The sequence below is a fragment of the Ailuropoda melanoleuca genome, chromosome 5 (genome assembly GCF_002007445.2).
Source record: "Ailuropoda melanoleuca isolate Jingjing chromosome 5, ASM200744v2, whole genome shotgun sequence".
In the NCBI taxonomy this organism is placed as follows: Eukaryota; Metazoa; Chordata; class Mammalia; order Carnivora; family Ursidae; genus Ailuropoda; species Ailuropoda melanoleuca.
The window spans coordinates 2,546,135-2,558,584 of NC_048222.1; the positions used below are offsets into that span (position 1 = coordinate 2,546,135).

The window sequence follows — 12,450 nt, forward strand, 5'->3', positions numbered from 1 at the left end:
TGATTCCACAGTTGTCTACACTGCCTGCGGCTGTCTCATGTCACAGAGTACTCCCTTCAGAGCACAGGAGAAATAGCATTTTTCCACTGAAGGTCAAAGTCGTTGAGGAGGATGTGATGTAGGGGAAAGCCTGCCCCTCTAGGCTTCAAGGATTGTAGGAAAGAAGAGAGGGTCGGGCAGAGACGGGAGCATCCAGTGGACAGGTGTGGGACCTAACTCTGCTGGGAGGGGATTCTGGAGGCAGGAGGGCACTAGCTGAGGCTAGCTGTGGCTCAGCCTCCCCGAGACATTCTGAGCACCCGAGGGTTTGGACGCTGGGTTGAGAGCCAGTGGACTTTCCATGGGGCTGGCTGTGACGGGAAGAGGTGATGCTGGAACAGAGGGCAGGAGGGGACCCTGAGCCACAGGCTGGAAAGAGAATGTGTCATAGGGAGACTCTTAGCATGTCTGACTTCATGTTGCCTCTGTTTCCCTTGCTGCCGCGAACTATGGCTGACAGACTTCTGTGTAACCCAGCACATAGGCGTGCTACAGCTGAGACGTGCAAAACCACTCTTTCCCCAAAACCCACTTCACCGAAGGAGAGAAGGAAGTACGTACAGAGATAACACCATGTTTAAGATTTACAGGGATGCCACGACTGGATTCCTATATGCAAAGATCAAGTAACCAAGGACAGAAAAGTTTCATAACCTTCCCTGGACCCTTGGACCCTCCTGAACGTCTACAGACATCAGCCACCTCTGAACTCCAGCCTCCTCCTACATAACCAACCTCACATTTCGTGCTGAGGGAAGGTGCTCTTGAGGATGACAGTTGGCCACCTCCTCGATTTGCTGGCTTTCTGAATACGGTTGCTTTCCTTTCCCCCGGCATCTTGCCTCTTAATTTATTAGTCTGTCGTGTGGCAAAAACATGCGGACTCTGTTACAGACGTGGCGAAGAATTCGTGGCCTGCATCCAGCAAGAGGTAAAGAATGGCTGCTGGATTAGCCTATAGCTCCCCGTGGGTGAGCCAAAGCTGGGAGTGTGGGTTATGAGCTCATCACAGATTTCAGCTGTGAATACCAGCAAGACAGCAACTGAGTGGCCAAGAGACACCAGCCTGGAGACCAGAGGAGTCAGAGCTTTGTGCCCAGGGACCTCGGCTTCCCACCTCCACCATTAGGACCCAAAGCTACTTTTCTCTCCTTGATGACATTTTTTTTAAAAAAGATTTTATTTACATATTTGAGAGAGAGTGCATGAGTGGTGGGGGGAGGGGTAGAGGGACAGAGGGAAAGGAAGAAGCAAACCCCCGCTGAACAGGGAGCCCTACTCGGGGCTCGATCCCAGGACCCTGGGATCATGACCTTAGCTGAAGGCAGATGCTTAACCAACTGAGCCACCCAGGCACCCCTCCTTGATGCCATTTTTGCAGAAGAGTCTGGGTTCGACAAAGATGACTGAGAAATCCAAGAGGCCAAGCTCCTGTTTTTGTGAAAAGACTTAGCATTATCCAAAGAGACTATTTAAATTATTAGGCCAGACAAGGCTTTAAACAGGATAGGATTCAAAGTTAAAATCAGGAAGATCAGGGGTGCCTGGGTGGCACAGCGGTTGGGCGTCTGCCTTCGGCTCAGGGCGTGATCCTGGCGTTATGGGATTGAGCCCCACATCAGGCCTCCTCCGCTGTGAGCCTGCTTCTTCCTCTCCCACTCCCCCTGCTTGTGTTCCCTCTCTCGCTGGCTGTCTCTATCTCTGTCGAATAAATAAATAAAATCTTTAAAAAAAAAAAACAGGAAGACCAGATTTGTTAGGCAAGATGGAGGAGAGACGTTTCATGGCATATTTGAGTCATAGTGTGAGTGAATTTTGTGACTTCTCATTTCAGTGCACCAGAATCTCTCTAAACATATTTGTAGGAAGAGGCTGTACAGGGAGAAAGAGGGAATGAGAAAATCTGAGAGTATATCTAAACAGGTTTTTGCATTAAAAAACGTTATTCGTCCATCCTTCCTCACTCCCTAAATCCAGTTTCTTTTTAATATTTGAAATGACTTTGAAAATCCATTTCCCCAAAACTCAAAAATGCGTATTACAGAATCTATTAAAATGCAGGTTATATTTTTATACATTTGGATATATTACACATCCAATCATGCCCCTTGACCATAAATTCTAGATCCAGTAAAAATCCGAGAGCAGCACACTTGGCTGGAGACTGAGCATGAGTTATTTCCCACGACACCGGCATCAGAAAAGGTTCTATTTTAATGGAGAGCAAGGTGATCTTGAGCTTTCAGCTAGTAGTAACTTATCTCAAAAGATGTGGGCCCATCTCCATTGCTGTGCAAATTACTCAAAGGAGAAAATGCCCTTTGCTCAAAATTGGCTTGAGGAAGAATGGAACACCAATGTGGTAAATCACGCTTCCACCCGTTGGAAAGTGGGCTACATGGTTCCCTTAAGAAGCTCAGTGAAGTGGTCAGAGTCACAGCTGTGAATTGAGTGTCATCACCGTTAGCTGCTATTTCAAGTCATGAGGCCAGATGAGGTCACCAGCACTGAAGGGAAGAGCTGTAGAGACGGAGCCCAGGCGTGTTCCCATCAGCCCAGATCAGGGAGGCGAGTGCCTCCCTCTGGGAAGCCAGTGACCTCAATTCAGGCCTGAAGGACAAGGGCTGGGACCAGGCTAGAGGACGGGACAAGCTTAACCTCACGTGTCTCTCTGTCTGCCATGGTCTCAGATTTTAATTTGCACATTTACAAGAATTCAAGTTCCACGCTCTAATTAGGTGCGTGAACTTAACATCTCCCACGTGCATTAGCTTACGTTTTTAGAAGTTCAATGTTACCTGATAATATTCTATTCAGACAGCTAATCTTTCCCCCTGCCAGGTACCGGCAGCACCTCTCAATTACATGTCATAATTGGATTTTGTTAATAGGCTGTTTCTTTCCTTGTCCAGAACATTAATTAGGAGTTAGAAGAAGGTTAGGTCTGCAGACCTCGACTTTTCACTTATGATTGGGTGCTCTGATGTGACTCCTTCATTGTTCAGGCTGCAGACAGCTTTCAAATGTGCCAATCCTTTTTTGGGTCTATTTGAGTTCATTTAGCAGGTTACATTTCTTAAGTGAAGCGTTTGATGCTAAACCTCGGAACCGAATCTGTAACGCGGTGCTGTGCTCACTGTAGCCACTGCTCCAAAAAAGCCATTAAAGCAGCAGTAAGGTGGTTTCACACTGGCCGTATCACTTAGTTAGACTAAGGTTCTAAAATCTCTTTTGAGAGTGTTGAGTTTCTTAAAATTCGTTCATCCACAGGTCACTAGGGAAATGTAAAAAGTCTTAAAAAAAAAAAACAACCCAAAATCCAAAACTATAGTCCAGGTCCCAAATATGTTCATTGGGAAAGTATATATTAGCCGCCTCTGAATTTAAGGAAGCCAACTGAAACAGATGGGCCATCGTCTCGTTAAAGTCGTCTGGTCTTCTGGTTAGACTAGGTCTCAGGGTGGAGACTCTGACTGGATTCCTCAACACTTGCCTGTCACCTCAAGGCGTGAAGAACCCGTGAGGGGCCGTTTGGATTTGATTGATCACGAACCTATCGTCACAGGACAGTTTGGAACAAAATGAGCGCTTACGGGGAGCACAAAAGCAGAAGAGCCACGGGTTTGACGACGAGACAGACGCTGAGTCACAGGGCGACCTGGTGCATGGACGGTTCTCAACCCAGATACTCGAAGGTTGGGTAAGACCACTCGCATCCCCCTCAGCTACTGCGCAGGATTCTGGGCTTCCGGATCGGAGCCTAGAGCCATCAAAAATTGCACGTTGCCAGATCTTCAGCCCAGGGCAGTCAAGGCAGGAGCTGCGAGCCGGGGGTTTTTAAAAATGGAAACCTGAAGGCAGCGAAGAGAAGCGCTCTGGGCAGCCAGGGCTGCTGAGCCGATGTGTGACGTGCAGAATCTTTCCAGCCCTGTGTCGCTTCAAGAGCAGCCCGCATGTCTCCTTCATGACCCCTCCTGCCCCTCAGGATGGGCTGTTTGAATGGGATGACCCTTGGGGGCTCTCTGCAGCACAGTTCTCTCTTCTTCCCCGCCCCCCTGCCCAGCTCATCAGCGCTTCCTCTTCCCCAGAGCAGTTTTGTAGAACCCTTTCTCCTTCCCCGTTGTCTTCCCTTCATTTCCTATTTTGTGTTGAGTAAGAAGTCAGTGCTTAGGATGATTCACCAGGAGAAAAATCCATTTTCCTGGTAACGAATTCCGGTGTGGCTTGAGAGTTTGAGCGCCTGGATTATTTTACCTTTAAAAACATTAAGAGAATCCTAATCCCCCAACTCGGCTTTGTCCTCCCCTTGCTCTTAACTTTCTTCAAAGGAATTGTCATCTCTTCTCCTTGATCTCTCAACAGGGTTTACTCTTCCTCTTTTGAAAGTGTCCTTTTTAATGACTTAGTATTTAAACTTTCAGACATGGGTATGGTGCTGGAAAATGCATGCTTTGGAGATAGATTTGGGTATGCATTTTCACTCCATCCTTCCTATATTTGACCTGTTAAAAGTCTGTAATTCTCCATTTTTCTCATGTATAGAAAGAATGAGGGCTAAAAAATAGCTTATTTTTATGAGGTTGTTGAGCAAATCAAATGAAATGTTTGAAAAGTGCTTTGCACAATTATGACCAGTCACATACTCAGGACTGGAATGATGGCCGGTCATGTTGCAGTGAAAACACCGCACGTACGGGGTTGGGGGGGCGTCGTTAAACAGCACAACTTGAACTCTGTCCATCCCCTAGCTTCTCCTGTCCTGTCTTTGCTAAAGCTCCAGAACTGTGGCTTCCTTAAAATCTGCTTTATCTTTGAAAAGTCAGGAAAATGGGATCTCAAGATGAGATTGCTGTGTTTAGGGACAGAAGGCAAAATTGAACTTGACTCGTTGGGGGTTGGTCTGCGGCAATGGCCGGTCCAGTGGGGATGAACGGGAGTGACCAGAATGAATTTTCGCTTTTTCCCTCCTTTACCAAATTTTCCTTAGTTGAAAGCCTCTGTGTGGTCAGGGACCATATCTGCCTTGGTAAGTTCTCCCTAAATATTTGTCCAATGAATGAACTCACATCTTTGAGTGAACTAGCTTGAACTAGTTTACTAGCTTGCATTCTAAGCCCGAAACAAAGGCATGAAGAGAGTGAGGGTTTTGGTGAGGGAAGATATGCTGGGTCACTTTGAGAATCTACTCCTCAGCCCAGAAAAAGCATGTCTGACTCCACTTAAGGAACATAGTAGGTGGCTTGTGAATCCACGGAGACCTGTCGCAGGCCTGTCCTGCTGGGATTGTCTGTTACATTCCCTCTGCTCTGCCCCGTCTGCACCCTCCCCCCTCCGACTCTCCCCGCAACTCTGCTGCCTGGTTTCCTGCCCCTCCTCCCTGTGGTCATCAGCGTGGGGCTCAGCCACCCTGTCTGGGTCATACCCTACCTGGTGGGGACCCAGTCTGGATGATTGTCTCTGGGAGGAAAGACCCCAGTGAGAAGCGTAAAGGGTCAAGCTCGCGCTTCCAAGCACCCCTGGATCTGCCCTGGAGGGTTTGGTTTAGAAAGAGGGGGAAAAAAGGAGAATTTCAGAACACACACAGCTTGAGGAAGGTTGAATTTGTGCAATCTGTGGTCTATGAGGCACCCCAAGGGGAAGCGAGAGCCATAATGGGCGTGGAGGGGCTCAAGGAACACTGGCAAGGGAGGTGGGAGGGTCCCAAGGGCAAACTTTGCTTTCGTCGTCGTGGTTTCTTATTTCAGCTGGCTGTTAGCTAAATTCAATTCTGACAATCTGCATTAAGTAGCCTACTGTGTGCCCGGTCCCGTGGGAGAGCTGCGATCGCAGAGACATGCGGCCGCCCTAGCTCGGGAATAGTCACCGGCTGGGAAAGAGCAAGATCCACGAACAAGTAATGTCAGCGCTGTCCTTGACCCCGGCTGACTCGTCAGGAATCCTCCTGAACCCTAAGAAGCCCTACATGGTCTGGCCTCTGTCGAGTCTCACCCTCGCTTACTCTGCCCCGGTCGAAGGTCCCAGGCACACCACTGCCCCAGGAGCTCTGTGCCTGCTGCACCTGCGGTCCCTCCCGAGCCGAGCCTCCCAGGCCCTCAGCCTCGTTGCCTTGCAGGCGTGGCCAGCCTTCGCCCTGTTCCACGTTTTCATTTTTTTCTGTAACGCTCGTTACCCTCTGTCATGCAATCTCATTTATTATTTATTATGTTTCTGGTTATTGTCAGTCTCCCCTTTGTTTTGCTCACTGCTGGATCCCCGGCGACCGGAGGGGTGCCTGGGGCAGAGCAGACAGTTAGTGGGTAGTTGTGGGATGGGTAGAACGGATGACCGTGTTGGGAAGTCAGCGATATGCACAAGGTAATCTGGACGCACAGAGGAGCGGCACCTGCGTCCACTAAAGAAGAAGGTTCTGGAAGGTTTTCTAGGGCAAGATGATGTCTAATCGAATCTTGAAGGATAAGCAAGAACCAGGAGAAGAAAAGGAGGGAAAAAATAGCTGAACCATGTAAAGAAGTGAGGAAGAGGGGTGCCTGGGTGGCTCAGTCAGTGAAGCATCTGCCTTCGGTTCAGGTCATGATCCCCGGGTCCTGGGATCCAGCCCCACATCGGGCTCCCTGCTCAGCGGGAAGCCTGCCTCTCCCTCTCCCTCTGCTGCTCCCCCTGCTTGTGTTCCCTCTCTCTCTCTCTTTGTCAAGTAAATAAATAAATAACTCTTTAACTCTCTGTCAAATGAACAAATAAGTAAATCTTAAAAAAAAAAAAAAAGGTGAGAAAGAGGCTGGTTAGGATTATAGTTGGAGCCTGAGGGAAGCCCCTCAGAATCAAAGGTAATCAAAGAAAGGCCAGAAGCGTGCTGGAGCTTCTAAGCGAGAGTATTTCACTGTGTAGTGTGTGGTTTTTAAGTGAATAAATCGAGGTAAGAACAGCTGGTGCTGAACGGTGTGAACCCAAAGTTGGAGAAGCGCTCAGCTGGAAACGTGATCGTCTTGTCTTTCTCTGTCCCAGGCAGTTACAGTGACATCGCCCCTTTCAGAGTCCTTATGCTGCTGGTGCGTGTCACTGGAAATCGGGTGGGAAGAAATCCAGCAATGTCCCCGTACTGGGAAGCTGCTTCCTGCTTCAGGGGGACTTCCCACCTCACCCTTCAGGGCCGAGTACATATTTACTCATGATCTCAAGCATCGTGCTGCCTGTTCTCAAAACAAATCAACAGAGCAAGAAGCCAAATTATATTCCTCATGGAGATCCTGGCCTGGGGTTTGATTCTGTCCTTGGAACGGGCTTTGCTTCTGTCTGGGCTGTTTACAAGTCCTCATGGTCAAGAGCACCCGCCTCCTTCCCAGGGCAGGTGCCCGTGACTGGCGGCAGCATTTTCGCAATCAGAGTGCAGAGTGAGCGGCGGGAAGGGCCCAGGGCTGAAAACCAAGGGGGCTCCGCTTCCAGTTTAACTGGGGCCTTTGGCCCAGTAACTTAACTTCTTCCAGTTACCTGATCTTTGAAGTGCATTTAAGAATTCAATTTGGCGGGGTGCCTGGGTGGCTCAGTCAGTTAAGCCACTGCCTTCGGCTCAGGTCGTGATCCTGGCGTAGAGCCCCACATCAAGTCCCCTGGGCAGGCTCCCTGCTCAGCGGGGAGTCTGCTTCTCGCTCTCCCTCTGCCCCTCCCCCCTACTTGTATGCTCTCTTCTCTCTCTTTCTCTCTCAAATAAATAAAATGGTAGGGAAAAAAGAATTCAACGTGGTGGTGACTCTGTCACCTACCCTTTCTAAGCCTCCAGCATCAGATAATATAGCATGAAATGGCACAAACAATACCAACCCTGCCGAGAAGTCACCAGAAGTAACACCATATTTGGAAACATCACGTAAAGGCCTCAGTAGATCAAGCAAGTGGCACACATTTTCTGGGAACTCACCACTTCTTCCCGGTGGTACGTGCCCCTGACTGTGCACCAGCAAGTTCAGTAACGTCACTCTAGGCCAGAACTCCTCATGCAATAGATGTAACAATACTACGAGTAATTAAGCCTTCGCCAGCGGTTTCCTTGCTTATTAACTGAGAAACCACCGACAGAGTTCGATCGGAATGGAGCACACATCTGGGGATGGGAAGGGGCTCGGAGGAGGTGAAAGGCAGGAGCCAGGCTGTCGATGGGTACCGGGGGAGACGCATCGTGTTATGGGCTGAAGCAGGTGTGGGTGGGGCTGCCAGAGACAGCTCCTCCCATGCCACCATTTCTCAGGGAGCTTTGACACCAAAATAATCTCAGGGTCATTCAGGACGTGGACGCCGTGAGGGCAAGCAAAATAGTGACCACAGGGACCGTAGCAAGCGCCACAATAAAAGTCACATATCTCCTGTCCCAGACACCTGCCCAGAGCTTCCTCTGCATTGGCTCCCTTTGCCCTCATGGTAATTAGGTCCCATTAAACCCCCATTTCACTGATGAGTAAAATTGAGAGTCTTGACGATCTCCCCAGGTCATAGCTAAGACGTGGGGCAGGGGACACACACATCTCCTGTCTGACTCTAAGCTGCTCTAAGTCAACATGATAAATGAATAGAATCCTCCAGTGTGGCAAAGAAGCAGCTCCCGCATGTTTGGTGCTGGTTGTCCGGGTTTCTGACTGTCCGTGTTTACCCGTTGCTATGTGACCTCCGATAGGATTGCGCTCATTGGCCTGGTGCCTAGTAACCTGATGGTGACTGGACTCCCCTGGTCTCCCCAAGGACGTGTAAACCGCTTTCTGTCTCAAATGCGCGCAGTCCCATCCTCAGAGCGGGACGAACGCGGCTCCATTTCAGCCGATGCTTGGAGGGTTGATGTTTTCTTTTGCACTCACTTGCTCTGCTCTGCAGAGGCTCGCTGGGGCACTGACTCTGCGCCTCGTTTCTGGGCCCTGAGGACGCAGGGGTAGCAGCCCCTGTGGAGACCCCATCGCTCAGTTACTTACCATGGTGCCAGTATATTCTTCCAGCTTAGCCTCAGAAATGGCCTTTTTGTGGTGGAGGAAGAGGTCTCGGAGGAAGTCCTGTGACATCAAGAGAAGAGCCAATCTTATATGGAGAGCAGATAAGCCGCGAAGATCTCAGGGGGCCTTACTTCAAGGATTGTGGTTTATCTTTTTTTAAGGAGGAAATAAAATGCTTTTAGCAAGCAATAAATACAAGGATGGGGAGGGCTGTCTGTTTAAAGGGACCTCAGAGAACCCAGAGAATAGCTTCAGGCGTGGAAAAAGTGTCAAAAATTCTCAATTATGTGTCTTTCCTAGAGAGAGAGCAAGATTACCTGTAATTTCTAAACCTTTTAAACACAAATACTTTTTTTTTTAAGTAACACATTCAAATCCAAGTTTCTTGGGCCCACAGAAATGAAATTCGTGATCCAGGTACCTCAAATTCCCAGGGGTGACCCGGCCCCCTCCCCGCAGCAAGAGTCCCCGGCAACACTCACACGCAGCTCGGCAGCTGATATAAAGCCACTGCTGTCAGCGTCGTATTTGCGCCAGATCTGAAACACACGGAAGCCAGGCATCGTCTGTCAATCCGTCGGCCCAGTAACAAGCACACGCCCAGGGAGCTCGTGGGGACGGACCCTGGAGGCCACCCCGGTACGTCTGCCGACGCGGGGATTGTAGCCTGCAGATTGATCAGGAAATTGCGCACGAGGTGGACAGAGGGCAAATCCCGGGGCCTGTGCACATGTGGGGGGCGTCAAACTGAGGCACCTGCATCAAACTCAAACCCTCAGTGAAAGGGCGAAACCCTCCAAAATAAACGGGGCTTCCGGAAGGGCCTAAGGAATCTTCCCTGTGTGGCCTTGGCTCTGGGGGAGAAAGGGGAGAAAACATCTTGGGGAGTTCCCAGGGACAAGACAAGCCTTTCCTGGGTTTAAGGAAAGTTCTAGTTAAGGGCAGCATTTATCCGGCGGAAGACACGACTGCAAAACTGGAAGAGGGAACCACTGACACTTGACAGAGACACGGAACTGCTTTCTCGAATAAGTGCCGTGTGTTGGGCCGCCTCAGATTATTCCCCGTATGAGCCTCACGGGTTGACTGCCCCTCAAACTCCTGTACAGAATCGAACAGTCGGGGCGGGCGTCTGGGCGGCTCAGTCGGTGAAGTCGGTGAGACAAACGACTCTCGGTCTCAGCTCAGGGTTTGATCTCAGGATCGTGAGTTCAAACCCTGCTTGGGGTTTCATGCTGGGTGTAGAGCCTACTTTAAAAAGAAAAGAAAAGAAAAAAGAAAAAGTAGCACTAAGTTGTTTTTTTTTTTAATTAATTAATTTATTTGACGAGAGAGCAAGAGCCCAAGCCGGGGAAGCGGCAGGCAGAGGGAGAGGGAGAAGCAGGCTCCACACTTCTCCCGAGCAGGGAGCCCAAGGCGGGAACTTGATCACAAGACCCTGGGATCATGACCTGAACCGAAGGCAGACACTTAACAGACTGAGCCACCCGGGCGGCCCTAAGTTGTTGTTGTTGTTTTTAACTGACAGATTTTCTGTAGACATAGAACGGGTTAGCTGAGTCACCCACTGCAGGGACCTTAATTCTAGACCCTGGTCAGCCAGCCCTGCCTGAGCACCTTGCAGGGATAGTGGGGGTACTGATGGGCAGTGAGAAGACTGAGAAACCTCACACCTTGTAGTCCCTGAATTCAGCCAGACTTACAAAGTCAGCTAGTTAAATATAAATTATATTTGAACTTTTACGGTGTGAATATACCAAAACTAAGAATGAGAATTTCAAATAATAAATAAAACCATTTTCCATGCTTTTTTTTCTCATGCTATTCTCCAAAAATTTTCCATCTACCTTATCTTATAATTTTGCTACGACTGAGCCAGTCATTGGAGGCCCAAAGTTTTTATGTGAATAATGTGCACACCTATCTTTAAGGATTAAAGCAAAATAAGGAGATTTCCAGGCAACAAAGTTTTTACCTACAGAATTTAGACCTAACCTGGACAATCATGGCATGGGAGTTGGGAGCTTGATGTCAGGATTAAAGTGTTTTAAGGTCCTGTGGCTTAGAGGGAATATAAAGGCATTAACAGAATTTTTAAAAATATATAGAGGATAGTAATAGGTTATAACAAATTTAACTTAAGAAATCAAGAGTCTGAGCGATACATATATTTTTTAATTGGGTAGGGAAAGGGAAGGCTCTTTGTTATAGAAGCAATTGGCCAACTCAAAGGGAGGGGGTAAGTGGAATAAGTTAAAAGAAACACAAAAAGGTAGGAAATCTCCATAGTGCTTTCTGTTTTCCCATTCCTCAAGATTATTCAGTACTATGCAAGGCCTAACATTTTAATACTATTTTTCTGATTATAAGAGTAAATCATACTCGCTGTACAAAATTAATGAACTACAAAAAGGAGAAAACTACACTCTGCAGATACACCTACCCCAGGGATATCTCTGTGTTTCCTTTCCTTTGTATTTCTATTACACACATGACAAGACTAACTTGGAGGTCATATTGTCTATACACTTGGGCAATCTCTTTATTACTTTCATTTAAAATTTTCTGAGAGCATTTTTAAGCACCATTAAAATTATTTTGAAAATGGCACTTAAAATAATTTGTAAGTAATTATGATTCTGTGCGCAATTGGAAAATATAGAAATACAAAGAATATGAAAATCGTCTGAAATCTTACCACTTAAAAGCAATCAGTGTTTATCTTATGTGTATTTACCTGTGGTCTAATTTATGTAGGTGTTCGGGTGAACCATTTTTTAGATAATGTTAAGATCTAATGCACGCATAATTTTGCTTCTTAACATCGTAACTCGTTTCCTCTGAATACAAACATTTCTGATTATACCCTGAAGAGAGATGCCTGGAGCAGTAAACTTATTAAGTCAGAGGATAAATGTATTTTTAACTTTGGATAATGACATTTTAAAGGATCCTGTTTACATTTTTGTGAAATTGTTCTCCATTAAACTGTTGCAGTGCGCATGCCTACTAACAGACCACGAGCATCCATCACGGTGCTTCCTTGCTGGCACCACATATTTTGCTGATCCTCTTAAAATCTTTACTGCTTTGATTGGCAAAAATTGGTGGTTTTAAATTTGCATTTCGGGGCTACCAGCATACATTTATTGTCTATTCAGATCTCTTCCGTGAACAGTCTATGCACGTGCTTGCTCAGTTTTATGGCTTTCGCTTGGCCGGAAGTAAATACAGTTGTGCAAAAGGGTACTAATCTATTATCTCCTAAATGGGGACTTGGTAACAGTTTCAGAGGCGAACCCGCGGATGCAGTAGCTGTCTCGAATCTGCTCTCACTTTCCGGTCTTCTTTCTCCAACAGACAGTAACACCTAGAGGCTGTAAGAGGAGCCACTGACTGCCTCCAGCTTTCCCTCAAGCACAGCGATCGCAAACAGGCCTGC

General features: G+C 47.8%; 1 protein-coding gene across 1 annotated transcript in view; it reads right to left on the reverse strand.

The window, feature by feature from the left end:
- The window catches only part of SCGN (secretagogin, EF-hand calcium binding protein), a 35,524-nt gene that overhangs the window by 14,428 nt on the left and 8,646 nt on the right, over window positions 1-12,450 (reverse strand). Inside the window, exons 5-6 of the mRNA XM_002915805.4 lie at window positions 9,491-9,547; window positions 8,991-9,068 (exon numbers count right to left, since the gene is read on the reverse strand). Of these exons, the coding sequence (XP_002915851.1) occupies window positions 8,991-9,068; window positions 9,491-9,547 (135 nt within the window). The remainder of the gene's footprint in view (window positions 1-8,990; window positions 9,069-9,490; window positions 9,548-12,450) is intronic.